The sequence below is a fragment of the Haliotis asinina genome, chromosome 6, assembly GCF_037392515.1.
Source record: "Haliotis asinina isolate JCU_RB_2024 chromosome 6, JCU_Hal_asi_v2, whole genome shotgun sequence".
NCBI lineage: Eukaryota > Metazoa > Mollusca > Gastropoda > Lepetellida > Haliotidae > Haliotis > Haliotis asinina.
In genome coordinates this window covers 63,821,256-63,845,197 of record NC_090285.1, presented here as the reverse complement: position 1 = coordinate 63,845,197, position 23,942 = coordinate 63,821,256, and the positions used below count along the sequence as shown (strand labels likewise).

The following is a 23,942-nucleotide window of genomic DNA, read 5'->3' as shown; positions in this document are numbered from 1 at the left end:
GCATCAAGATGTGATGAAGAGTGAGTGAGCGAGTGAGTGATTTTAGTTTTACGCAGGACTCAGGAATATTCCAGCTATATGGTGACAGTCTGTGTGTAATCAAGTCTGAACCAGACAATCCAGTGACCAACATCATGAGCATCGATTTGTACCATTGGGAACTGATGACATGTGTCAATCAAGTCAGCGAGTCTGACCACCTGATCCCATTAGTCGCCTCTTACGACAAGCATAGTTGTCTTTTGTGGCAAGCATCGGTTGATGAAGGCCTTTTCTACCCCGGGACCTTCGCAAGAGATTCAGCGAGTACTGTTTGATGCTTCTTTCAGCAAAATTCAAGCAATATCACAGTGGGGTGGGGGAGGGGACACCAGAAATGGGCTTCACACATTGCACCCATTGGAGGACTCACATCCTGATCCTCGGTGTGATGGAGACATGTTTGTAAGACATAGACCCCTTCCATCTTGTATGAAGCTGACAGTAACAAACACGGCCAACAATCCGATTTGTCAAAACATTCCAGAATGAATGCTATATATTGTCGAAGGACACTCACACATTCTCAGCAAAAGAAAGAAGGAAGAAGGTATCTGTTTTTCAATTGCTACATATATTACATTGTAAATTGATTTGTATAATGGGTCACAGTTGTGCTTTGCATTTGTTTATTTCTGTACAATCTAACACTGTGGAGTCTCTTACACCTTGATAATCATGTACCATCTCTGTGGTGTAGTGGGGATAGCCTCTGTCCTTTTCCATCCCTCTCATTTTGTAGCAACAATCTACAGACAACATCACTGGGAAATATATGGTATTAAACCATGGTTTGCATTTTTAAGCATTGTGAGGCAACAATCTATTGCATTTTTGAGCATTGTGAGGCAACAATCTACAAGCTCCATCACTGGGCATTGCATGGCAACAATCTATTGGGCATTGTTTGGCATCATATAGCACCATGCATCAAATATCTGCACCACTGTGATATTCCACAGACATTCCTAAGATCAAGCACAGTGTCTCAAAAACCGTCAAAGCGCAGATGGCTGCGATCTGTAAATAGTCAAGTCTGAACCAGACGATCCAGTGATCAACAGCATGAGCATCGATCTGCACAACTGGAAACCAATGATACATGCCATTAAAGTCAGTGAGCCTGACCACCCAATCATGTTAGTTGCCGCTACTGACAAGCATAGGTAACTGAAGGCCAACATTCTATCCTGGACCTTCACAGGCAAACCTTGCATGAACAACTATGATGAGGAAATGATACCATGGTTACAGAGATGCACATATTCTGACCTGAAGTTCTCTCCCTCCTCCCCACACTCATGGTAAATAGTGTCTGGGAAGGTCTGTATGAACTGCTTCAGGTGAGCCTGATCCAGGACCGTCCACAGCTCTGCATCACTGTACTCATTGAACGGGTCAAGATTGGAGCGGAGACTCCCTGTGAAGATCACTGGATCCTGAAATTAGATAGAAAAAGTATATATGGATAACAACTGCTTTAATTCAAGAGTGTGACGAAAGAAAGAAGAAAGAAATCACTAAGTGAAAAGTGAAAAATCCAATGTGGCATCAAAACTCCCACGATATTTCCAGCAGCGACTTCAGACAAAATATTGTTCTTGATTCAGAAATGACAAATACCCCAAAGGACAAAAAATTTCATTGGAATAAAAATGTTCAATTTATGCATAATGTTAAAAAATATCTTACCTGAGGGAGTATGGTGAGTTTGCCTCTGAGATCATGAAGTCCAAGAGAGCTGATGCTCACTCCATCTATGATTATCTCCCCTGCTGCAGCCTCAATCAGTCGGAACAGTGACAGAGTCAGAGATGACTTCCCAGCACCTGTCCTGCCCACAATGCCCACCTGGAATACAAGGATGTTAGGATCAAACACAGTCTATGATTATCTCCCCTACCACAATCAGAAATACACAAGGATGTTACGAAAACACTATCTGTGGGTATCTACCTTCTCTGAGTCTGGAATTCCCCAAGTCTCTAATATTAGCATCGTAGTTATGTTGAAGGCTTGATTATCCTAGAGTGTTATATGAAATCCTGCATGTGGAAACTGTCTATTAGAAACAGTTAAATTTTGTTAGGTTGATCATGTGTGGAATGTCCATCACTGTTAACATGAAACGCCTCATCTGACAGACTCATAAATATTCATATATCTAGTTTTGTAAAAACTGTATCAGCCTTGAGAACATATTTACACAATGTTAGCAAGCTTTCAACCAACCTTCTCTCCAGGACTGACAGAAAAACTGATGTCCTTGAGGATGAGATCTAGTCCGGGTCGATAACGAGTGCTATAGTTTTTGAAGGTCACAGCACCAACATGAGGCCAGTTGGATGGAGGCCTTGTTTCTTCAATGCATGCTGGAGCCTGGGCAGTCATATCACCATACACGTAAGAATTGGACTGATTCTGAGATCCTATATCCTGACTCTGGTAGCTCTAACCAAGAGTTCAGGTCAATGTTTGCAGCTTATTCTTGAGATTGGATGAGTAAAATTAAACAAAAATATTGTTTTAAGGATACATCTAAACACTTCACAAGTACCATGCCATGTTTATATGAGACCAATATCATTCTGATCTCCAAGCAAATGATCTATCCACATGACGTTGTTGAGGATGTCACATGACAGGTCATGCAAGCGTAACTTAATGATGCCTTTAACACAATGATGTTCAGATTCCAACATATGTCTCTTGAAGTAGTTTACCTCCTGCTTGAGCTGGGTGTACTCCTGTATCCTCTCCACCGACACTATCATCGTCTCCACCTCAGACGTTAGACGTGTCAGGAATGTTAGGACGCCCAGAACCTACGTAATTGACATCAAATAACAGATAACCAGGGTTAATATGATCTGGACTTTAGTACAAATCTTAGAGCAGACAGCAACAAATCTTACAGAACATTAATAATAACGTTGATGGCGATATTGTTGTGCCACAGCAGTTCTAAAGTTAAAATATACAAACAAAACACTTAATATTAATGGATATATTAATGAAAAGATTGAAAATGGACACCATGTATAGATACACAGGTATGACTTGCTCCACATGTCTGAACAGCTTTCAATGTACCAGCCATTGCAAAGATCTAACCTGGATGTGTAACAGGTAAGCAGAATAAACATAAAATGTACTTTAAGTGGGTTGAGTGAGTGAGTGAGCAAGCAAGTGTGTGACTTTGACCACTAGGCTACACCTCTGTCCTCTGCCTACTGAGAAATGATAGGGTTGCCTTGACGACGTGATAAAAACTGCAACTGACCTCTGTGGCATATGACAGCGAGAGTCCAACAACTCCTCCTGTCACTGAGTTCCGAGTGGCCACTGACAGCACGGATGCCAGCAGGACGATAATTGACCCCAAGAATTCCATACGCACACCGACCCATCTGGTCATGAGGTTTAAAGATTTCAGTAAACAGTAAAGAAGCATTGAAGAAATATTATTGGTTCTATGTATTAAAAACAAGAAACATTTTCTTTTCCATTTGTTTCAATGTTTCAGAACTCATGATCAAGTTTGCCATGTGAAAAAACCACTTGGTTTTTGGCACTCTGAATTGTTTGCTCAAAGGTATTCCAAGACTGGGACTGGAAAAACGTGAGAACATGCTAAAACCCACCCTATCTGGCCACAAAGACCTTTCACAAAGTCCTGTGTGTGGCAAGCCAATCAGATTTGACTGTAATGACAAAAGGAGACATACCTAACCCAACATGAGGCAATCATATTTGGATTCCCTGTATTCAATGAGTTAGTGAGTTGAGTTTTATGCCATACTCAGGAATATTCGAGCTATATGGCAGTGATCTGTAAATAATCAAGTCTGGACCAGACATTCTAGTGATCAACAACATGAGCATCAATCTATGCAAATGGAACCAATATTGTGTCAACCATGTCAGCGAGCCTGACCACCCGATTCCATTAGTCACTTCTTGCGACAAGCTGAGTCACCTTTTATAGCATGCGTTGTTGAAGGCTTATTCTATCCTATATCTTCATGGTTCACCTGTATTATGTAAATGTATGCATACATAGGTGAGTGAGTATGGGTTAACGCTGCTTCCAGATATTCCAGCAGTATCATGGCAGGGAACACAAGAAATGGGCGTCACACACTGTACCTATGTAGGGAATCAAACTCAGACCTTCGGCATGACAAGTGAATACATTAACCACTAGGCTACCTATCACCCAGTTTGTATAGAAAGTAATACATGAAGTGTGAGCAGATAACTACAAAGAATAACATGTCCTAAGGTCACATTGGTTCTTCTAGATATCACAAGCTTGACTACAATGTCTGACCTGCTAGCTGCAATGCCGCTGTAGAGGAATCGATTGTTTGTGTCCACCTTTGCCTCGGACTCCAGGATGAACCTGTCCTGGGCCTTGTATGCTCTGATGACACTCACTCCAGACAGTGTCTCGCTGAACTGACTGAAGATTGGGGATCTTGTCTTAGACTCGAGTCGCTTCAGCTGTCTGGATGTCGTCACGTAAAATCTCTGCAAGCAGTGTTTTCATACACCATTAACACATTGTAAATGATCTCATGATTCTGTTTTGATGATCCAAGAAGTTAAAATCCAAGTTTCCCCCTGATATACAGAGAGAAGGTAAGGCTACCTATTTCAACACTATACTAGTATATTTTCAGCTTCAGATGGTTCACCCAAATGGTTCAGAGGAGCATGGTGCTTGGGGCTTCTCAGAATTTTCCACAGGGGTAGGGGCAAGCAAACGACTCTTTGGTTCACCTCTACTCCAGATTTCCCCAAAACAAGTGACAGTCCTGGGCCTGGATTTTTTAAGTTCTCTTAGCGCTAGGACAGTTGTAAGTAAATGTTAATGTGTGGCACTTATGACTATCTTAGCACTAAGACAGCTTCAAAAATCTAGGCCCAGTAGTCCCACAAAGACCTAGATTTTCCTCAGACAATCAAGAGGTCTGTGGTCTCAAACTGGAAAAGAAAAGGGTAACAGCTTAGCCAGTCACGAAATGTTCATAGCCCTACAAACTTCTTAAACCTATTCCTAAAACATTGGCTACGATCAAAGTTAAGTATTCTTATGAACATTTCAAGAATAAGTGCCCAGGTCTGATTTGGCTTCATGCTTCCCCCATACAAGCAAACTGTCAAATCCTCCACAGATTTCCCTAGGAGTGTAACCCACCTGGATAAACACATACAGGATGAAGAGAGGAACAAGCGGTGCAAGGAATATGGGAGTGCTGTAACTAATGATGATGACTGTTGCAATAAACCGGGCAGCTAAATCAGTCCAGATCTCGATAGTGATTTGCAGCTGGTTGTCCATGACATCACAGTCCTGGGAGAACCTGTTCACGATGCGGCCTATGGGGGTGGTGTCAAAGAAGGACATGGGTACTCGGAGGACATTGGTGAGCATCTTGTGATGAAGGATGCGTGAGGCATACACAGAACGGATGTGAATTAGGAAAGCATAGCCAAGGACAAACAGACCTGTGAATAGACAAAAGTATTGTAAGAAGACACAAGAAATGCACTTCACACATTGAAACCATGGTGTTCATGACAATGACTATGCATGAGCCCTCTGATTTTAGGTTAATATGAGGACATAAGTCAGCATTTGTTACCTAATGTACTAGATTATCATCTTTTTAGGTGGAATATTGTTTAAATATAGAAAAAAATGAAATTTGCTGAATGTTGCTGATTAACATGAACTCACTGTAATTCATAAACCTTTAGCAACAATGTTATATCAGTTTCAGTCTGAGACTGCTTGATGCTTTTAAATACAAATTAATTCCAACATGGCCACTCATCATGTGCATCTGTCTCATAATTACCATTGAAACAAATCAAATCAAAATGCTAAAGTTCTATCTTTGACAGTACTCTATAGTTCAAATGTATGTTTGATGTTTTAGGTCATACCTACCCTGAAATGCACCAGCTAGAGCCACCCTTTAAAGTACAAACAGTTATACCCACACTCTAATGCACCGGTCACACCCACCCTGAAAAGCACCAAACAGTAACACCCACCCTGTAATGCATCAAACAGTTACACCCACCCTGTAATGCATCAAACAGTTACACCCACCCTGTAATGTACCAAACAGCTATACTCACACTGTAATGCACCAAACAGTTACACCCACCCTCTAATGCACCAAACAGTTACAGGAACCCTGTAATGCACCAAACAGTTATACCCACCCCGTAATGCACTAAACTGTTACACCAACCCAGTAGAGGACCAAACAGTTATACCACTCTCTGTAATGCACCAAACAGTTACAGCCACCATGTAATGCCCCAAACATTTATACCCACTCTGTAAAGGACCAAACAGTTATACCACCCCCTGTAATGCACCAAACAGTTACACCCACCCTGCAATGGACCAAACAGTCATACCCACCCTGTAAGGCACCAAACAGGCCATATATCCCCATGTAGTAGTCATTGCGCTGTCTCCTCTCAGTGCTGTTGGGTAGGAGGCTGGTGTTGCCAAGAGTGACATCGTCTGTCCACCGACTCAGCCAGATCTGGCCCGATACCTGGAAGGCTTCGTACAACACGTACATAGACATGGCTAACACCACATGCCAGACACCTAGCGCCTTGAAGTAGCTCAGGTACACTTGTAATTTCACCTGCAATTTAAAATAGGAAAGCACCATTATCTCATGGTGACAGTTGGTATACATAACAAATATTTACATTTTCAGTAAAAATGCACAGGTCCAGTCTACATAGGTTCTAATTGCATCATGTTGACACAAATACACCTACTAACTAGTCTTGATTTTCTGGTTTCTGATTTTCTGTTTCTAGTTTCTGATTTACCTGGAATTTTAAAAAAGAAATTTTCACAGAAAGAGCTACAAAATTAATATAAACAGATTATGAAAAGAAATAGAAATATGAGTAAGAGATTTGCACTTGATTCAGAACTTGATAAAAAATAAAAAAGGTCTGCAGCAGTGATGACCAGAGTTATTCCCCATAGGTATGTTCCACATTTCCTCCACCAGAGGAGGTGTTAGTAAAGATCCAGCTAAGATGGCATTTGCTAGGAGAGGGCACAGTAGCTTTGAGATTTTGAGAACACAAATGAGAAGTGTGTTATCTCATCAATACCCTTTTTGAAGAAAAAGGGTAAGCCAGAGTGTCTAAAATGAGATGGTCAGTGAAACTGCTAAGCATTTACACTGTGTGGCTCTGTGACACACATTTTCAGTCAACTAAATATGCAGATCTATTTATTACAAATAATGTAATCTCAGATTATATGTTTGTGCTGTAATGCCTGTGTTGTGTTATAGGTTCACTGAAAACTCTTGACATATATCTAGAAAACAGTTATGGTTAATGAGATGTTTTACAGTGTTTCATATGATTAGAAATGAATGAATGTTTCTTGAATGTCTGAAAAACCATCATTCAAGGATTTGTGGCCAAATCCCTCACACCTACTAACTAAGGGTCACATGCAACGTAAAACACAACTTTGCAGATTCTGATACCTTTCAGTATGCACTTGCCGAAATAAATCATCAAAAATGCCAAATCAACTTATAGTTGAAAAAAAAAAGCAGCGATGAAAAAAAGGCCAGTGAAATCGGAGTTCAAATGATTCACTAAATTTCCCCCAGTGCTGGGTGAAAATGTGGTTTTAACAGCTGTGCTGCGCTGCGCCCATAACGCATGCGCAGTGAATATGTTCACGAAGCTTGAAACAGTAAGCATGCCCGGAGTATGAGGTTGTGAGCAGTAGTCTTACCTTGGTTGTGTACACAAACAAGTAAATAATCTACTCGCTACATAAAAAAGGCTAGCTGATTGTGGAAGCAGCCTCTACCACAGAGGAAGCTCAATGTCTGGTTTATTGACACCTATATGTCTGCCTGTCTGCTTAGGACAATATGCAATAGACTGCTTCAATCACTGACCACATGCAATTTGAACTGAACACCTATCAGGCTAGGCGCCATAAATAAGATAAATTGATTTATGACTCGTGCACCTGAGTGCTATCTCTGCCACATTATGTAATTAGGCAGGTGTGATACTTGTACACATGACATGTTTTTATGTCTGTGGGTTGCAAACAAACTACATCCTTTTTTCTCGGATGACTGGATCTGACGGAAACTGGTGCAATCTCTGTCTGTTTCAAGTCCTGCTTTGTACATGGACAAATAATAGTTTCCAGCCATCTCTACTGAGATGATTTTTGATTGGATTGAACGCAAATTCAGACAAAATGTATTTACAAAACCCAATATCTCTATATACATTCTTTATGGATAACAATTTCTTCTAGTGTATATGATTTTGTTTGAAAATGATATACAAATCCATACTGAAACGATGCATCAAGTACAATAAATATAGTTGTTATGCATGAAGAATCTTACTTTCTTGCTACTCACCATACTTCTAAAAGGCCCATCAAACAGATCACCTTTCTGTACACACAATGAGCCGTAAGCGTATCAGCAAATGAACCAGCCAATTGGAAGCCGTCGTTACATTTGAGTGCACACCCACCTGCTTGACTGAGTTCAGTCTTCCGAGGGCTTTGTTTCGAGGGAAGTAAGCCCAAACTCAAAATATTCCACATTTGAATCGCAATTGTACGCTTATGATTTTGTTCGTGTTTTACAAGCAGCAATGCATATTATATATCATGAAAAAACTGTGTTTTAACTTTGTTTGATTTTTGGGTTGCATGTGACCTTTGAGTGTGTTCTGTAGTAGTTAGTATTCTATGCTATTCTTGTTTGAATCTGGGAAAGTTTAAATGTCTGTCCTAGTGTAATGTATTTTCACCTGCAGTGTATGCTGCAGTTTTGCCTACTTAGCTTGAGCTCATGTCAGTCTAAAACTTGAAGAGGTCATCCCAGAAGCCATTACCATAAACATTTAGATTTACACATTTAAATGAGAATTTTATGCCCAGAAACATTTTTTTACGTTTGAATGCTGAAAACTGTAGCCCACAAATCCATAAAGACAGTGTACATCCCCAGCCATACACTATCTATCTCCAGATTTCATTATCTATTAGGACCTTTTTTTAAATCATTGACATAGCTGTGTTGCTGACAACTAAGAGTGCTCCTCTAATCAACACAGGCTTGAGATGCAACAATTCCACTGAATCAGTGCCTGAATCAGTTTTGATGAACATCTGACTACAATAGAATGACCACAACGAAAATCATATCTTCCTATTATATCTTTCATAAGACATGCTATTGCAGAATATCGCATGTTTGGGGTCATTATAAAAGGAATGAACGTTGTTCCAATGAGTGGTTACCTCCATGCATGTTCTAAGCCTTCTGAAGCATTTAGGAGTTAGGACTGTCTTGATGCAAAAAATACATGGCAAAACTTGTAACTGCAGTTACCCATTTGTGCACTGTGTGAGAGACATACAATTCTGTATCATATGCTCTGAAAAGTACACAACATTTCTTAAAGAATGCAAATGTATTCACATTTCAGGGCAGCTATAAATCTAGCCTCGCGTAATCAATGTTCGCGCATCTAACACGTTTAGGCACAATATGCAAATTAACAAGGCACATGAAAATCAAGAATTATACAAACCTTCATGAATATAAATTGTTCCTAAAAACATACATTTCAGCATTTGACACATCGCTATTGTAGCGGGACAAAGCCATCACCTACATGAAAGTATCAAAGTCAAATGTGCACAAGGACATCAATATTCATGATAGCTAAAATCCGGACAAACAATGTCGTTCTACATGCCTTTGGAGACATTTACTGAATAGACACAAGCATTTGTTCGCTATTCACTGATTAGTACTATTTCATTTGGTCATAAAAAGTCATATTAACTGCTTTTACTTTGTAACTTTTCATGAAAATTTGTTGTAAAGTTATAAGGATTATTTTTCCCGGACAACACCCAACCTTCTGGGGTCATGACCTTTTAGCATTACCCTTTACCATGATGTCATGGATGAAAACTATTTTTTAGGGATTAATTTCATCTTGATGTTTTTGCATCAGTGCAGAAGAGTAAAAATATGTTTGCTGGGAAACTTTGGATAATAAACTCTACTTTGAAGTTTGTGATTTCCGAATTGTGACAGCAGGAAGAAGAAGACGACTTCTTGTTTACAAACACGAAATCTTACGTCACACTTTTATGTGTAGCGACCATGTAAATCCAGAAGTGATAGGTGCACGAAAATAGATGTCCATGAATTTACATTACGCCAGGATATATATTTTATGCATAATAAATGGAAGAGTACAAACAGTTGAAATAGAGGTAGAGAACAGTATCAAAGTAGCTGCAACACTGATGGCTACTTTCTCTGCTGCAATACTTTGGGCTACCTTCTTTGCTGCAATACTGTGGGTTACTCTCTGTTACAATACTGTGGGCGCCTCTGCTGCAAACTGTGGGTTACTCTCTCTGTTGCAATACTGAGGGAGACTTTCTCTGCTGCAATACTGTGGGCTACTTTCTCTGCAGCAAACTGTGGGCTACTCTCTCTGTTGCAATACTGTGGGCTACTATTTCTGCTGCAAGAACTATCCCTGATGTAGTGAATGTGGCTACTACCTAAGCCGAGACATCTGTTGGGTATTATCCCTGATGTAGTGAATGTGGCTACTACCTAAGCCGAGACAACTGTTGGGTATTATCCCTGATGTAGTGAATATGGCTACTACCTAAACCGAGACAACTGTCGGGTATTATCCCTGATGTAGTGAATGTGGCTACTACCTAAGCTGAGACAACTGTTGGGTATTATCCCTGACGTAGTGAATGTGGCTACTACCTAAGCTGAGACAACTGTTGGGTATTATCCCTGATGTAGTGAATGTGGCTACTACCTAAGCTGAGACATCTGTTGGATATTATCCCTGATGTAATGAATGTGGCTACAATCTATGTTGAAGCAAATGATGGGTAGTATCTTCTTTGCTGCAACTGTGGGATATTCCATTGCATTTCTGATGCATTGAGTGTGAAGCACATTCTGCACCTACCGTGCCAACTTCGACCTCCTCCTCCTCAATGAGTTGATCTACTCTGGCCGCATTGCCTGGTACGACATCTACCTTATCACCATGCTTCTTTCTTCGTCTAAGTGACACCTGGAGGGTAGGGTCTGCTGACTGTCCATCACTGAGCATTGATGACTGTCTGTCATCAACAAGGAGAGTTTGATCTTTAGCAGGTGCTTGTACAGGTTGGCAAAAGCAACATTTTATATTTGACTAAGACACCAGGGAAAAGTATTATTAGAAGCTATTTTTGAGAACTAGTTATCTGTTACTATATACAGCAAATCGTTTCCAAACTGAGATTTCGTGAAATTTAAATACACTGAGGAACAGAATATCAACTTCCAGTCATCCCTTTTATGGATACCAGTGATGGTTCCTGTTTGGCAGGTAACAATTCACTGACCCACCTCCTTATTCTCCTCATGATGTGACCCCTCATCATCTCATCCCCTGATGTTTCAGTCTCAGATGGTACAGATGTGATTCGCTCCAACATACCCTTCCTGATCGCTTGGGCTGGAACATATATGCCACTTGTCTTATTCTGCTTCAAATCATATAATAGTATCATCTGAATTTTCACTTTCAAATTTGACAAAGACCTTGCAGGACAGACATCAAGACTTTCACTTGCCACTGCAGAATGTAGTCTCAGGCTAATAGATACCATCCCCAAAAGCATGGGTATAGTCCTGCAAACCAAGAGTAATCCATTCAGTCTGGGATGTGAACACATAAGTTTACTCCACACAAGGCACTCTGAGCCCTTGTCATGAAAGGAAACAGGTCTTTCAGACGTTCTCAATATATGATGTCCATATCACCTCGATCAGAAGACTAACTCCAATCTATCTGTCTCAGTAACTCTGTAGGCAATGGTAGATTACTGCTTGCGCTCATATATATTTGTTTTCTGACTGAGATAAGCATCTACATAATCATACACAGTCATGTAGCTCATTGTATCTTTGCTGGAATGTTTTCAAGCAAACTGAACGCTTGTTTACTCACTGTCTGATTCAAGACTGGTAGTACTTCTGGACAACAGTTCCCAACTATTGGTCTATGTCTCAGATCATAAATAAATTGAATTGAGTAAAACCTACAGAAAGTGACAACACAGTAAACATTTTATCCTTCTTCAAGTAGAATTAGCTACAAACTCTGAGAACAAATGATATAATGTTTGTACAAATCATCTGGACAGGTCGCAAAAAGCATACAAATTTCTAAGGTATCTCTCTTGATTCAACTATGGCCATGCAGCTCAATTGCTAATTTACTCCTTTCATGATAAAGCTGGACAGATCACAGTTGAGCAATTCATACATACTCTGTATCATATGATACGCCACTGTGGCCATCTTGGTCTATGTATGTCAGTTTCAGTGACAAGCATGTGATGGTGCCCTTTAATCTCAACATGGTGACAACAAATCTGAACACTTGCCAGTAAAAGTTCTGTCCGTACCACCAACCCCAATCAAACACCAAAGTTACAAACTGACATGCATACCTGACCCTAAATATACATTCAATAAACTGAAAAAGGTATAACAAACAATCAGTGAACTTGTTTCAGTGTTGGAATATTACACCGGGGACGGGGGAATATTCTATGTAAACGCGGGGGGTACATCGGAACTCTTGCCTTCATCTTCCTCATCCTCCCCATCACTGTCTTCATCATTGTGCTGGGTGAGATAGGTAGTCAGGAACTGGGCAAAAGCACCATTGTGAATCATGAGCTCCTCATATGTACCAATCTCAGAGATCTGGCCATTGGTCAGAACAATTATTGTGTCCACTTGTGGCAGCCAGTGCACTCCATGGGTAACCAGGATTCGTGTCTGCCAGATAAAAAACACTCATGTTTAATCTGGTTTCCACTGATCATGTATAATTTAATGGATGTACTGTAAGCAAAAGCATTGTGCAGTTTGGTTGCCAACTATACATGGAGTAATGGAATTTGAGTGCTTCTAGTATTGAAACGGGTAATACATGTACTTGCATGTATTTTGATTGATTGAATCCCGTGCAATGGAGCAATTCTCTGCTTTTCATATATTTCCATATTTGGTTCCAATAGAGTGATGTAATGTTTAACATCGAAATGATGCTTGTTCAGTGCAGTGTTTATTTAGTTTGCCTAGACTTTGTCAAACAAACATTAACAGTAAAATATGTGTAGTGTACCAAAATTTCATGAATAAACAGACAGGCCCATCTTTTGCTGTAGTACCTTTGACTTTAACAACCCATCATGTCCTACAAGGTGCTGGAAGATGTGTTTGCCAACATGACTGTCAACGGCACTGAGAGGATCATCTAGAAGATAGATGTCAGCATCGCTGTACACTGCTCTGGCTAGAGACACTCTCTGCTTCTGTCCTCCGCTCAAGTTGATGCCCTGGTGACAAGATAGGAAACAAGAAGAATATCAATTTGTGGAAATATAGTTCCTCCATGAAAAGTAACTCATTTGAACACTTCTGAAATATATAAGCAATGAACTTGGTAAATTAACTGCTTTCTGAATATATTCAGACAAGAACTGAGAAATAATCCAGACGTGTCTAGGACAGGGCCAGTTTGTTTTGTCAGGAATGACTGGATCAAACACTGTACTTCTTCTAGTGAAATGTGTTTACCTTTTCTCCTATTTCTGTTTGGTCTCCTCCTGATAATATTTCAAGATCCTTGTTTAAAGCACAGGCACTGACCACTTTGTCATACAGCTTTTCATCCATTGGCTTCCCAAAGAGGATGTTGTTCTGCAGGGTTTCGTTCTGGATCCAAGCTTGTTGAGGAACATAGGCTATACTTCCCTTGTAACATGCAGAAAAAAACTCATCTGATTGGAAATACATGTATTCAAAGAACTTTAGTCAGACCTTCCACTGCATTTTGAATGAAATAAAGTATTTGCTTTCCTAAAAAAACCCTAAAATATTGCTCTCCTTCACCATTAAGGACTTCAGACTGATATCTTCAACACATAAACATTTGTTCAGTTCCTAAATCATCACTGCTCAAAAGGAAGGAGTGAATTACTTCAAATTTCAATACCAGTATGTATATATTTTCCAGCAGCTAATTTATCATACTGAGCTTGACAAAGAGGAAATGGCGCCACCACACCTGAGTGATGTCCCTCAAATTGTTATCAGTAAAGATAAATGAACCTTAAACATCCCTACATGCCAAACCCCCATGCTGACAAATCCTTCCATATTTCATGACCCCTCTTCCCTTTAAACCCCCATCCCAATACCCACCTTACTCTCAAACCAGCATCTACCCAACAAACAGTCTTCAGGTGTAACATACCTTCATGTTGACGAATCCCTCCATCTTTTCCATCTCACCCAGCATAGCAGACACCAGGGATGACTTTCCCGCCCCCACCTGACCCACCACTGCCACTAAGCTGCCTTCAGGAATGTTGAGGTTGATTCTTTGAAAATGAGACAAAATAAAGCCTCTGATTTCTCAATTTACATTAAAGTGTAAACATTCTGATCCTCAATCCACAACCTGTTCACGTATGACAATTATATATATATGTAAATGTTTAAAAGTTACAAGTCTACTTTTATCTTGATGAAATAACAATCATGTGTGTGTTTTACTTTTGCAGCGAAGGCTCCAGCTCAGGTTCCCAGGCAAAAGATGCATTCTCCATAGTAACAGCATCATCTGTGAAAGATTGAACAATGTCCTTACAAGAAAAATGACTTTACACCTAGCTTATCTGATACACAAAACATTTCAACTTTACAACAGCATACAGAGGTTCCAGAAGAGCTATCCACAATGAGTGGGTATGTCAAGGACATGCCACACGTAAATGTGCAAATTCCTGGTTCATGTTGTGACAGCTTCTTAAAGGCTACAATGACGTTGTATATATACTCCCCCCACAAAGTGTCAGATACCATGATGTGGTCATAAATGAAGAGTGAGTGAGTGAACGAGTGAGTGAGTGAGAGAGTGAGAGAGTGAGAGAGTGAGTTTAGTTTAGTTTTACGCCATACTCAGCAATATTCCAGCTATATGCGGGCAGTCTGTAAATAAGTGAGTCTGGACCAGACAATCCAGTGATGCACAGCATGAGCATCAATCTGCAGAACTGGGAACCAATGATGTGTCACTCAAGTCAGTGAGCCTGAACACCCGATTCTGTTAGTTGCCTCTTACGACAAGTATATTCCCTTACATAGCAAGCATGGGTTGTTGAAGGCCTATTCTACCCAAGATCTTCATGTGTCCATAAAACACACTGAAAGTGTAATCCCAAATATAACATATGCTATTTGATACAATTCAGTTTTGTGGTGAATTATAATGGCGTTCATACAGCCAAACTCACCAAAGTGCTGACTGTGTGATATGCTTGATTCATCTAGGTCATCATGCCTCAGAAACTTGCTAATCCGCTCAAGGGATACTTTGGCCTGGAAAAAAACCCAATGTGTTCTGACATTTCGTTAGTTCTTTCATACACAGAACACACAGAAAATATTGTACAGGATCTGTCGGCTCCATGGAGTGGACTGGCTTAACTCCTGGCATAAGCAGTCATATGTCTCACCAGCTGTCTCAAGGGTGCAAAACCAGTCACATGTCTCACCATTCTCTCAAGCGGGCACAACCAGTCACATGTCACACTGGCTTCTCAAGGTGCACAACCAGTCACATGTCTCTTTGTTCTCTCAAGCGGGCACAACCAGTCACATGTCACACTGACTTCTCAAGGTGCATAACCAGTCACATGTCTCTTTGTTCTCTCAAGGTGTACAACCAGTCACATGTCACACTGACTTCTCAAGGTGCACAACCAGTCACATGTCTCTTTGTTCTCTCAAGCGGGCACAACCAGTCACATGTCACACTGACTTCTCAAGGTGCACAACCAGTCACATGTCTCTTTGTTCTCTCAAGGTGTACAACCAGTCACATGTCTCTTTGTTCTCTCAAGGTGTACAACCAGTCACATGTCTCTTTGTTCTCTCAAGGTGTACAACCAGTCACATGTCTCTTTGTTCTCTCAAGGTGTACAACCAGTCACATGTCTCTTTGTTCTCTCAAGGTATACAACCAGTCACATGTCTCACTGCATGAGTATTGATTAACATTAACAGCAATATCATAGTGGGGCACACCAGAAATGGGCTTAAGAAATTGTACCTCTATGAGGAAATCGAACCTGGGTCTTCAGCATGTTAAGCAAATGCTTTACCACTAGGCTACCCTACTGCCCCTCATGTCTCACTGGCTTCTTGTGGATACACAACCTCAAGGATACAAGTGGATGAATCTGGTGATTGCAAAACCAAGGACTATGAATAACTGAACTCTCATGAATCTGTTATAAGTGACATGTTAAAGTGTTACACAAGTTGCATCCTACAAACGTTTGAAACTTACTCGAACAATATCTGTAGCAACCATGGGAACTAGATTTATGGCCACCCTGAAGACGTTGAAGTAGGTTATTGCCACGAATGTTGTTTTAGCATCCAGGTAGTGAGATGGCGAGATGAACACGTATGTGACTAGTGTCGCCAAGGCAACCTGGAAGAGAAAAGAGTGAGTGAGTCAGTTTAGCTTAATGCTACTTTTGCAATATTCCACAATATCACAGAGGAAACACCAGAAATGGTCTTAACACAGTACCCATGTAGGGAATCGAGTCTGGGTCTTTGGCCTGACAAGCGAACACTTTAACAATTAGGGTACCCCATTGCCCTTGAAGAGAAAAGATTAAAGGAGGACACTGGAGGTGGTTCACCAGTAGCTTATTACAGCATTTGACAAAATCATTTTAGCTAGTTTTATCAGCAGAGAGGTTGTTTTTGGGGCCATGTAACTTATTCTGACAATAATAGTGAAAGTAGTTAGTGCATTCTTTTTAGTATGTTCCACAAATTTTCAGTACAACAACCAATGAATACTCACAAAATATGGTGATGCTGTCCATGAGAAGGTAACAGCAGAGAAGTACAGAGCGATTTTCCACAAGAAGTGAATCTCCATGTTACGTATTTTTTCAATCTTTCCTTTGAAAGATTCCTCCCATGCATACAGCTTCAGAACCTAAAAAGATAAAAAAAAAAGATGGAAAAAAGACAGTAAATTTCAGGTTTCTTGGTGTTTCAATATGAATAACGATAGTCATTCCGTTGGTATTGTCAGTGTTGAGGTACTTGAAAATATTCATATGTTAATTTGGTGTGAGAAATAAAGGCTTGTCTTGGTGGAAAAAACAGATGAAACATGTAATGTTACAGTCTAACATTGGTGAAGATGAGGTTAAAAAATCAGTGCATGAATGTAAAATATTTAAGAACTGACGTCACAAATAATTCTCTCTTTGAGACTCAAATGGAACAACAGCAACACAAAACCAGTCTGGAAATCTTAAAGTCATGGAAATTTATGTAATAACCGTTGTAAACCAAAAGTCAAGTTATTGAGCATTTGAAACATGGGAATATTTCATTTGAAACCTCTGGCTAATGCCATCAGTTCCAAATGTATAACACACGGAATTCAGAACAAAATAAAATACAAAGACAGAGTGCAGTCTGACCAATGACAGTGACCAAGATGAAGATTGTCATATTGTCACATGACGAAACCAATTATATTTCTTGTTTCACAGATTTTTGTCCTCAGAAAACTTACAGGCGAGAGAGAAAAAAAATAATCACCAGTCACAGTAATATCCCTTCGAAGTACTAAAAGTATGTCTATGGCGATTTATGGATTGTATATGAGGCAAAATACAATCTAGAAAACATTTTCTTATAAGTTTTCTTGGACAATAAAAACATTAGGATTTTTTTTCTTATTCTTAAAAAAAATATGACCAGAGGATCCATAAAACAAGATATAAAATTGGTCTAATGATAACTGCACTATTGGCAGGGGCCATATTCCATGTGATCTGTTTGCTCTCACTTTGATCCCGTTGAGCACCTCACTGATCGACCGCAGTCGTTTGTCCTTGCTTCCCATCATGCCTTCCTGCAGACTGTTCATTTTGGCTAGGATAAAGGCATTGAATGGCATCATAAGCAGAATAATGCCAAGCCCCGCAAACATAGCATAGCCAACTGTCTGGTAGAGGAAGATGAGCGCCAGGATGATCTGGAGTGGGCTGGACCACAGAGAAAACAGGTATGTCATCAGAATGTTGATGTTGTTGGCGTCTACTGACATCAGGTTGACGATCTCACCAACCGTAGAGTCCTTCTTGGCTTGGTTGTTCATTGTTAAAGACTGAAAGAATTTGGGGTGGATGTGATGTTAAGTCAATAGGTAATATTCCAGCTTTATTTTTTAAACAGCCACGTCAGAAACACCTTACAGCATGAGACGCAATTCAGTACAGCATGAGAAGTCAAACAATGTAACCATTATATCCTGTTCTCTAGGAATCTATTCCGCTCTAAATTAGAAGAAAGATTTGTATACATGGTCTCATGATAGTCATAGTGGGGTTGTTTAATGATGCACTCTGCAATATTCCAACTATATGACAGTGTGTCAACCAAGTCTAATTCAACAACAATACAATACAATGATAAATATCGATATAATTTGTTTTAAGTTCGATAAATAGACATAACTTGTTTTTAAGTTTTCTGTGTTCTCCTACTAAATCATTCATTTATCAGTGCCACTGTATTCACTTCAGTGGAACTATCCAATACAATACTGTCATGGGTCAAATTTGCTGTTTTCTATTGTTTCAGTACAGTGTGGAAACAGATCATTGACCGTGACATACCTTCCTGAAGATAACCGATATAAGAACTGCTCGTATCTTCATTCCATATATAAATGCATCATATGTGACTCTCTGTAGGATCAGGGACTGGATCTCCGATGAGACAAACAGGGCGACAGACAGGACATAACCCTTCCATGCTGGGATACTTGAGTCTTCAATGAAGCTTACCAACTCTCTGTAGAGACAGAACTCACAGGTAACATGATACATGACCTTTATGTGTGCATTCATGTTGGTGTGTAACTGACAACACTCTCTGTGATTACAGATCTCTCAGGGTATGTAAGAGACAGAATTAACCAATACCCCAGTAAGTTATGTGATTTTGGATCTTTCTGTGTGTTAGTGCCTGCATGCAATTGTGTGTGAGAGACAGAAGTCCCAGAATTACCCACTCTGTGACATAGATCTGTGTGTGTTTTGGAGACAGTAGTCAAAGAAACATGTTCTATGCAAACAGAGACATGAAATATGCAAGCACTTCCTAAAAACTTGGGATCAAATGTTATATACAACTTTTAAGACATTACAAATTAAAAAAGGTATGTTAACTTTACAATTATAATAGTGTATACATTTACCACATTTGCAAGAGTTAATTTAAGTTGTTTTACTCTGAATAATATTACCCACATAGTTTATATTTCACATGAACACTCATAATTGCTACAAGATTGTAAACTGCAGACACAGCTATAGGTCTCAGTAAACTTACCCCAGAATCTGTGGTGTAAACACAAGGAGTAAATCATAAATTAGTTTGGGGAAGTGGCTGATTAGAACTGGAATGCCAAATGTTTTCACCAGGGCCCACAAAAGAGATGGGTATTTGTTGGTCTCCTTTGATGGTGGAGATACATGTCCCTCTGTGTCTGCCTTCTTAGAGTCGATATTGTGTGACAGGAGTGGCGTTGTCTCATCTAATGAGTGATGGTTGGTGAAACGGACATAGGTGTTGCTTGTCTGAAAACCTTTCTGCTTCTTAGTTTTCCTGTTAAATACGAAATTAATGTGAAAATATTAGTGTTAATATTTTTCATACGATGCCCTTCGGCCGAATATCTCCATTGCCATGGTGATGCAATGCCATGATCAATGATATGACATCACATTTCATCTGTGATGATGTGTTCTACATACATACATATATTTTACTCAGTTAGATGATTTCAGTAATAAACAGAATATAATATTCATGTCCATATCATACCATGTTTATGACATCGGTGCCAAAATACTGACACATTTCTCGCTCAGGAAATATGATAATTTAGGCAATCATTGCATAAACATGGTATGACATGGGCACGGACATAATGTCCTCTACGGGCACGGACATAATGCCCTCTATGGGCACAGACATAATGTCCTCTATATCTCACCTTGAAACACACTATTTCCTGCCAATTCTCAGATCAAATCATGACAAACATTTTAGATGAACCATTGACAAATTGACATAGTGAGGATGTTTTTTACAGTGTCTGTGGATGATGACACAACAGTATACAAAAAGGGGTAAAACATTGGCTCTTTTACTTTTTAGCTAGCCATTTATCATTAATTGGCCAAGAGCTAATTGGCCAGTGGTTAAACTGCACAGTGTGTCAAATGGTGACCTTAACCTTTGAGCAACGTAGCTGCTTACAAGGACTAAGGTTAAATAACATCTGAATATTTAAAAAAAAATCTCTACTATCTACCAAAATATTTCCCAGAGCAGTGTGGAATAAGTCCATTGTAGGACAGCGTTGAATCATCTGTCATATTCAAGAGACAATATGATTCCAAGTACTCATTTAACAATTAATAATACATTACCATGCCCTTAAGTGCTGTGCCATCATTCTTTAATAAACATCAAGTCTGATACCTTTGGAGGTATCTATGACACGCAGATAATTCTAACTTACAAACAGATCTATGCTTCGACTAATCATAAAAAAAGTGCTATATCACAGACATTTATGCTGAATGCAGAATAATATTTGAGAAAGTGTTAGCACACAATCAGTGTTTTGATTTTGGACTAAATTAACCAAAAATGAAAAAAAATTCAAACCAGTGTCTCATCCAAGACAAGGTATTGGCCAAGTTTAATGATAAATGAATCAATAAAATGTCAGCATATCCACATATTTTTCAGAATTTTCTTGTGACCTTGACCTTTTCTGGAAATTACCTGTTTATGAGTTACTTACAAGCATGATCAGACATTGTACTTTTGATTTAACCCAAAATGTGCAGAAAAATGCACAACCCATTAAACACCTGTTCCACTCCATGGACACCAAAAATATGGAGAGTTGAAAGAGTTTAAAATTACCTTCAAGACTATTTTATTTGCAATGTGTATCTATAGCTGCTCATATTCACGATTTAACCTGGCAATATGGTACTAGCCCACTAAGATGGTTAGTTTAGGTAGCCAAATGACACACATTATGATGACTTAGCCCTTGTTTCAATCCATTGTTAAGTACCAGGCTAGGTAGCAACAAGCAACGTCATGCTAATCTTTTAGTAGATGATAGGAAAGGATGGTATGTGCATGTATCACTTCTTTCAGCTTACCTTTTAGATGCTTTAAATTCTTCACTCACTTGATGCCAGTTGGGAAGGAAAGGCTCCATTAGATTTCTACAGGTAGCATCTGGATGAAGATCATACACATCTTTCTCCTTCAGAGGATTCTTGTAGCCATTTATAACAAGTCTGAAACAAACAAATACAATTTCTTGGCATACCTTTCCTTCATATATCTGTTGATGATTAGGTATAGTTTTAGGTCACTTTTAGCAATATTGCACAAAAATCACGACTAGGGACAACAAAAATAGGCTTCTCAAATATCCCAGGCAGGGAATCAGACATGATCCTTTGGTGTGATGAGCGAATGCTTTATCCGCTCCCTTACCTTCATGATTGAGTAAGTGCATGAATTTAAGTGAAAATTAATCCATTATTTCTTGTTTTTATTTTCTGATGGTCTCAGGACCATTAATATCAATAAAATATTGAGTTTCAAAAAGACATACATAAAACTGACCGAGTTTGTATGATTTTATGCCTTTTTGAACAGAAAGGGCAATAAATGCGGTGGAATATTATAAGTTGTTCACTGGTCGCGATGGGGCCATGGGCTCATGTACCTCGAGGTTTGTTTATGTTCAACAGGGCTCGGGGAACATAAACAAACCTCGAGGGTACATGAGCTCATGGACCCCTCGCAACCAGTGAACAACGTATTTATCTTACCGAACACTTGAATTTTAATTTTGAACTGTTTGAAGCACTTCTGTCGAATGCAAGGCGAATTGCCATTTTGCAGACGACACAAGGTAAATAGATTTAGAATTATCTCCCTTCCATCAATTTTCAATTGCAAAACATCGGTAATTTCCGTGCTTGATGCATGATTCAATGTTATTCAAGATAAAAAATACTACCATGAAGCACCAGAAGAGTTCGGAATTCCCAGCGATGTACATTGAAAATAATACATTGTCTGTAAGTGGGATACATTGAAAATAATAGAATAGCGCTTAGCCAGTCAGAAAGCGACATTTGGGTGCGAGGTAAGATAAGACACATTGGTACCCACCGCGCTGTCCACTCATACAGAAACCTTGATAAGAAAGAGGCATCTACCTCTGGAGACTGGAAGACAAGAAATATTCTCTAATCAAATATGAACAACACAAATATTTCAACAGTACATTGTACATGTGTTGTAAACATACACTGGACAAAATAAGTTAGGGATATTGGTATTTTAACGATTGATATTTCACAAGTGTGTCAGTGACTAGATGGATTCAAACTCATAATTTCAAAATTCACACATATCCCTAACTATTTTCGTCCAGTATATTATTTCATCGTCAGTTTAGAGATATGTTGGTTTTCATTCAATGACTAATTAGTACTGTACATACAATAAATAAGGGGACTGAAGAAATGATACTAAAGGTATAATTTCAATTAAAGCCTATTAAATTCATTTCAGGTGTGAAAATCAATATCTGATCTTGGTAAATTACTTCAAATTCAGTAATTAAACAATTAATTTAGAGTGAATGAATGAGTGAGTGTAGTTTTACGCCACACTCAGCAATATTCCAGCTATAAGGCGGCGGCCTGTAAATAATTGAGTCTAGACCAGACAATCCAGTGATCAACAACATGAGCATCGATCTGCGCCATTGGGAACCGATGACATGTGTCAACCAAGTCAGTGAGTCTGACCACCCGATCCCATTAGTTGCCTCTTACAACAAGCATAGCCGCCTTTTATGGCAAGCATGGGTTGCTGAAGGCCTATTCTACCCTGGGACCTTCACTAGTCAATTAATTTAGAACATCTTACAATGTAATGGTAGAATTGTTGGTTAATGCAAGAACAAGGCATGACATGCTGACTAACAATATGTAATGAAGACTTCAAAGTTCTAAGTGAAGAGATACCGATCCTGGAACGAAATAGAACCTCATAAACAACTGCCAATTGCAACAGAAAGCATTCGTTGACAACATTCTGAGCTAAACATCAGGTGTACAACCAACATGGATCTCACTGGAATCAATATACTGGTACATCAATTCATATCTTATCTCAAGGAATTGTTTTTAAAGACTGCCCAGTATCTTACTGTTGCTGTGTAGGTTTTCCCCCTCTTCTCTGCAAATGAGTGTAGAACTAGTTGTACTATAAGGAGTAAATAGTAGCAGTAGAACATGGTGCACTTCAGGATACCAGTTGAACATGTCTGAAATGAGGGTTATTCACAACATACAGTACAGAACTGGGTGTACTGCAACATTTCTTGAGCAAGTCATGACAAACAAATATGGCCAAGTCTACAATGGTTCAAAGAAATAAAAGGACATTTTCAACATTACTTTACTCATTATTTTCAGAAAATACATAAATACAAACGGAAAAATTGAACTTATCTTGCATAATTTGTCCCTAGGATATAAGTAATTCTTTTGAGATTTTTTA

At 39.3% G+C, this 23,942-nt stretch overlaps 1 protein-coding gene across 2 annotated transcripts in view; it reads right to left on the bottom strand.

Annotated features, from left to right (window-relative positions):
* Window positions 1-23,942, bottom strand: part of LOC137288120 (multidrug resistance-associated protein 1-like) — a 41,566-nt gene that overhangs the window by 1,796 nt on the left and 15,828 nt on the right. Inside the window, exons 6-29 of one of the 2 annotated variants that reach the window (XM_067820516.1) lie at window positions 23,590-23,706; window positions 22,542-22,597; window positions 21,512-21,652; window positions 19,653-19,928; window positions 18,935-19,112; window positions 18,103-18,423; window positions 17,098-17,235; window positions 16,567-16,713; window positions 15,509-15,593; window positions 14,769-14,835; window positions 14,467-14,593; window positions 13,788-13,964; window positions 13,379-13,546; window positions 12,785-12,983; window positions 11,541-11,649; window positions 11,113-11,269; window positions 6,485-6,719; window positions 5,243-5,553; window positions 4,373-4,572; window positions 3,323-3,449; window positions 2,763-2,864; window positions 2,272-2,418; window positions 1,732-1,890; window positions 1,312-1,478 (exon numbers count right to left, since the gene is read on the bottom strand). In XM_067820516.1, coding sequence (XP_067676617.1) covers window positions 1,312-1,478; window positions 1,732-1,890; window positions 2,272-2,418; window positions 2,763-2,864; window positions 3,323-3,449; window positions 4,373-4,572; window positions 5,243-5,553; window positions 6,485-6,719; window positions 11,113-11,269; window positions 11,541-11,649; window positions 12,785-12,983; window positions 13,379-13,546; window positions 13,788-13,964; window positions 14,467-14,593; window positions 14,769-14,835; window positions 15,509-15,593; window positions 16,567-16,713; window positions 17,098-17,235; window positions 18,103-18,423; window positions 18,935-19,112; window positions 19,653-19,928; window positions 21,512-21,652; window positions 22,542-22,597; window positions 23,590-23,706 — 3,911 coding nt within the window. The remainder of the gene's footprint in view (window positions 1-1,311; window positions 1,479-1,731; window positions 1,891-2,271; window positions 2,419-2,762; window positions 2,865-3,322; window positions 3,450-4,372; window positions 4,573-5,242; window positions 5,554-6,484; window positions 6,720-11,112; window positions 11,270-11,540; window positions 11,650-12,784; window positions 12,984-13,378; window positions 13,547-13,787; window positions 13,965-14,466; window positions 14,594-14,768; window positions 14,836-15,508; window positions 15,594-16,566; window positions 16,714-17,097; window positions 17,236-18,102; window positions 18,424-18,934; window positions 19,113-19,652; window positions 19,929-21,511; window positions 21,653-22,541; window positions 22,598-23,589; window positions 23,707-23,942) is intronic. The other variant, XM_067820517.1, reaches the window with a different exon arrangement.